This window comes from Mus pahari, unplaced genomic scaffold (assembly GCF_900095145.1).
Source record: "Mus pahari unplaced genomic scaffold, PAHARI_EIJ_v1.1 scaffold_11685_1, whole genome shotgun sequence".
NCBI classification, from domain to species: Eukaryota; Metazoa; Chordata; class Mammalia; order Rodentia; family Muridae; genus Mus; species Mus pahari.
Genome location: NW_018391942.1, coordinates 16,936 through 22,177, shown reverse-complemented (window position 1 = coordinate 22,177; position 5,242 = coordinate 16,936). Strand labels below are relative to the sequence as shown.

The 5,242-nt window shown below is 36.6% G+C and overlaps 1 protein-coding gene across 1 annotated transcript; it reads right to left on the bottom strand.

Annotated features, from left to right (window-relative positions):
• Positions 1–356: 356 nt before the first annotated feature.
• Positions 357–1,313, bottom strand: LOC110314762 (olfactory receptor 7G2-like). Its single transcript, XM_021188988.1, has one exon. It carries the CDS (start codon positions 1,302–1,304, stop codon positions 357–359), a length of 948 nt encoding a protein of 315 aa, XP_021044647.1. The 5' UTR covers positions 1,305–1,313.
• Positions 1,314–5,242: the final 3,929 nt, after the last annotated feature.

The following is a 5,242-nucleotide window of genomic DNA, read 5'->3' as shown; positions in this document are numbered from 1 at the left end:
TTTAGGTCTGAAGATACCATCACTGGTCATTGATAACTTTCTCAAAATCAACATAAACATCTAATATATAAATATGTCAATTCTATAGATAATGGCATTGAGTTTGCTGAGAAATGTTAACCTCAAAGGTACATGCACTGTTATTAAAAATTTACAGAAACAGGTTCTCAGGAAATGAGTGTCCGTCTCCTTGACATAGAGCTACAGAAAATGCCATAATTGTAAAGTTTAATATAGTTAAAACATAGTACTTTTGTGATACTGTTAAAAGAATGAAGTATGATAATGGAATTTTGATTCAGTAAAGTTGTATTAGTTTACTTACTCTAGAAATTGATGTCCAAATAAATGAAATGTCATAGAACATAAGCTATTCTACTGAAGAATTTCCTCATGGCAACCTTCATGTCCCTGTTCCTCAGACTGTAGATAAAGGGGTTCAGCATCTGAGGTACTACAGCATACATCACTGAAACCACTGCAGTCTTCCTGGATGAGTCCATAATAAAAGATGTAATATATACCCCAAATCCTGTCCCATAGAACAAAGACACAGCTGACAAGTGAGACCCACAGGTGGTAAAGGCTTTGTGCTTTCCTTCTGATGATGACATTCTCAAAATAGAGGATATGATATGAATATAAGAAAAAACAATTCCAGAAAGAGGAATTCCANCAAATATGCATGATGAAATATAAAGCAGTATGTTATCAATGAGAGTATCAGAACAGGCCAACTTGAGCATCTTGGGAAGTTCACAGAAGAAGCTTGGTATTTCCAGATGTGTGCAGAATGGCAGTCTTAACACCATCAGGCTGTGCATTAAAGAATCCACAACGCTAATTAGCAGGGACAACAGAATCAGGAGGATACAGAAACAGGGTTCCATGATGACCGTGTACCTTAGGGGGTGACAAATAGCCACATATCGGTCATAAGCCATTACTGCAAGGAGACAGTTCTCCATGCCACCAAATATTAAGACAAAGTTCATTTGAGTGAGGCAGCCTTTGTATGTGATGCTTTGATTATTTTCTTGTATGTTCACCAGCATCTTTGGGATCGTGCTTGTGCTTAAACAGATGTCATTTAAGGACAAATTGGAAAGAAATAAGTACATAGGGGTGTGAAGATGGGAGTCAGAGATAGAAATCAACACTATAAGCATGTTCCCGAAAATGGTAACCAGATATATAGAAAAGAACAAGATGACCAAGACAGGCTGCAGTTTGGGGTCTTCTGTCAGTCCCAGAAGAAGGAATCCTGGAAAAGTTGTTTGGTTTCTCTTTTCCATGTTGTTCATAAATCTGATAGAGTGGGTGATAGAAAAATTAATGAGATTTTGGATCAGAAACAGCTGCCACACTTAAGAAGTTGCCGAAATGCTAACCCTGAAGTCTGAAGCTAGGCTTCAATAATTAAAGCACTTGCTATAGAAGCATGAGCCCCAGACTTCTGAGCCCCAAAAATAAGCATAAAAACCAGGATGTAGTAGCAACCAACATGTAATCCAACTTCAGAAGTCTTGAATGTGTNTTCTTGAAANTTCAACTGTATGAACANGGTCCTGGTAATGAAGAAACACCACCACAGCAGACTTTTCACAAGGGATAATCAAACTCTCTCCTAGTAGCATGCATGTCCCTGGGAGATTTCAAATCTAAACTACCTCATTATACTGACTTAACTTTTAACACTTTGAACTGGTGAGTCCATTGAGGAGAGCAGGTTTTGTGTTACTAACTTTATGGTCCCAGGAACCCATCTTCCAGTATTCAAATGTCTTGTTTCTATTTCCTTCCATTTCACAGGCCTTAAGTACATGTTTCATGATTTTTATACTAATTTCCAAGTTATAGTTTTCTACATCTTTGGTGCATATGATCCCTCTATGTGAAATAATTGTTCAATATGAAGTGTATCCAGCAAATATAATTGTACAAAAATATAAATATTAAAACATAATAATAATGTAAAAACTCAGATATTTCTGTTTGGTTCTTTTTGCCATTCATTTATTTACTCTCTATACATCCTGATTACAACTCCCTTCCTCAGCATTCTCCATCAAACGACCCCTCTCCCACCTCCTTTCATTTTCATCTCTGATAAAAGGCTACCCCCCAACCCCAGTCAACTTACATACCCTGTCACATCAAGTAACTGCAGGACTAGTCACATCCTCTCCACTGAGGCCGATCCAGGCAGACCAGTTAGTAGAACAGTATCTACAGGCAAGCAAGAGATTCAGGGATGCCCCCTTTCCAGTTGCTGGAGGACCCACATAAAGACCATTTTGCTCAACTGCTACACATGTGGTTGGGTCCTGGGTACAGACCATGTATGCCCTTTGGTTGGTTCTTCTGTCTCTGGCAGCCCCCAAATTTCCAGATTAGATGACTTGATGCTCTTCTTGTGAAATCCCTACCCCTTTGGGTCCTTTATTCCTTCCCTCAACTCTTCCACAAAACAGCCCTAGCTCAGTCTAGCATTTGGCTATGGGTCTCTCAATCAGTTTCAGACAGTTGTTGGTCGGAACTTCTCAGAGGACAATTATGTTAGGTTCCTCTCTGCAAGCATAATGAAGTATCATTAATTATATCAGAGATTGCTTCATACTTGTGGGATGGATCTAAAGTTGGGTCATTGGTTGACCATTGCCTCAGTCTCTGCTCCAATTTTGTCCCTGCGAACCTGTAGACAAGACACATTTTGGGTTTCTGTCCTTATTCCTCAACTGGAGGTCCTGCTTGGCTACAGGAGGTTATCACTTCAGGGTCCATATCCCCCACTGATAAGAATCCAAGCTAGAGTCATCCTCAGATTTGCTGGTCACTCCCCACATCCCAGGTCTCTGAAATGACTAAAGATGTCTTTGTGATCATCACCAATTTTTATTGCCTCTTGCCTGCTCTCTTGACACCTGACTCATCCCCAGTTCTCTTCCCCATCCTGTTTTCAACCCAGTGCCCTCCCTCCACATACCTATGATATCTATTTTATTTCCCCTTCTTAGAAAGAGTAAACCTTCCTGTCTTGGGCACTCCTTGTTATATGGCTTCTTTGGGTGTGTGGATTTTAATGTGGTTATCCTGTAATTTATGGCTATTATCCACTTATGAGTACATAGAATACATTTCCTTTGGTGTTTGGTTGACCTCAATCAGGATATTTTCAAGTTCAGTTCATTTTCCTGCAAAATTCATGGTGTTTTTGTTTTAATAGCTAAATTTGACTTCATTGTAGAAATTAACCTCATTTCCCTTATCAGTTCTTCAGTTGAGGGAAATATGGGTTGTTTTGAACTTTTCCCTATTACAAATAAAGCTGGTAGGAATATTCTTAAGCAATTTTTCTTGTAAGACAATATAGTATATTCTGGGTAAAATACCCAGGAGCAGTATAACTGTACCTTGTGGTAGAATTATTCCCACTTTTATAAGAAACCACCCAATTGATTTCCAAAGAGGTTGAACTAGTTTACATGTCCATCTGAAATAGAGGAGTGTTCACTTTTCTCCACATCCTCACCAGCATGTGTCTCCTGACTTTTTTAAATCTTAGCCATTATAATGAGGATAAGATGGAATCTCAGAGTCATTTTAATCTGCATATCTCTTAAGAATAAAGACCTTAAACATTTCTTTAAGTGCTTCTAGTTCATTTAAGAAACCTCTGCTGAGAATTCTGTATTTAGCATTGAACTCATTTTTAACTGAGTTATGTGGTATATTGGATTATAACTTCATGATTTCTTTATATGTTGTGGATNTTAGCCCTATGTCGGGTGTAGAGTTGGGAAGATCTTTTCATATTCTGTAGGCTGCCATTTTGTCCTGTTGATGGTGTCCTTTGTCTTACAAAACCTCAGTTTCTTCAGGTCCCATTTGATAACTACTGATCTTAGAGCCTGAGCTACATTTGTTCTATTTGGTAAGTTACCTTTTGTACAATTTGTTCAAGGTCATTCTTCAATTTTCAATATCCAATTTATTATATATGCTTTATGCTGTGGTCTTTGTCCACTTAGACTTGACTTTTGTGCATGGTGATAATTTTGGATCTATTGGCATTCCGCTATATGCAGATATTCATTTTTACCAGCACTATCTGTTCATACTGCTTTCTTTCTTTTTCCATTGTACTGCTTTAGCTCCTTATCCAAAAATCAAGTGTCCATGGGTATATGAGTTTATTTATGGGTCTTTGAATCAATTCTATCGACAAAATTGTCTGTTTTCTATAGGAAACCAGTTTTTAATTTGATTATTCTGTTGTTCTGTTATACAGCTTGAATATATAAATGGTGATAATCACTAGAAGTTCTTTTGTTATGTAGAATTGTTTTTGCTACCCATGGGTTTTGTTTTGGTTTGTTTGTTTTGTTCTTTTTTTCATATAAAATTCAGAATTGTTCTTTCAAGTTCTGGAAAGAATCGTTTTGATACTTGATTGGAATTTCATTAAAACTTTAGATAGCTTTTTGTTAAATGGTCATTTTTACTATGTTAAATCTAGTGACCCATTAGTGTGAAAGATCTTTCAGTCTTCTAAAATCATTTTCACCTTCTTTCTTCAGAGACTTGAAGTTCTTTATTTACTGGTCTTTCACTTTCTTTGAGTTACACCAAGATATATTATATTTTTTTATTTTATATATATCAAAATATATTATAATATAGTATATTAGATGTTGTTTCTCTAGGGTCATTTATCATTTGCATAATGGGGGACTTTTTTTTGTTGTTGTTAATTTTGTCTCCAGCCTCTTGGCTCAATAAAATTTTTTATCTGCTCTTGGGGATCTCTCTCAGAGTTTTTTGGGTAACCTACACATACTATTATGTCATTGGTGAGTAGCAACACTTTGATTTCTACTTTTCAAATTTTTATCCCCCAATCTCCTTTAATTGTCCTATTGTACAATCTAGAAATTCAAGTACTATATGGTAGATATAGGGAGAGAGTTGAATGCCTTGTCTTGTCCCTGATTGTAATGGAATGGTTTTAAGTTTCTCTCTACTTAATTTGATGTTTGCTATTGGCTTGTTATACATTATTTTTCTGGTGTTTTGGTATGCTACTCTGTCACTGATCTATTCAAGACACTTAGCATGAAGAGAAATTGTATTTTTTAAAGGCCCTTTTCTCCGTCAAATGCAATGATTATGTGGTTTGTTTTTTTCTTTCAGTTTGTTCATATGATAGGTTATACTGATGGACTGCTATACATTGATTCAC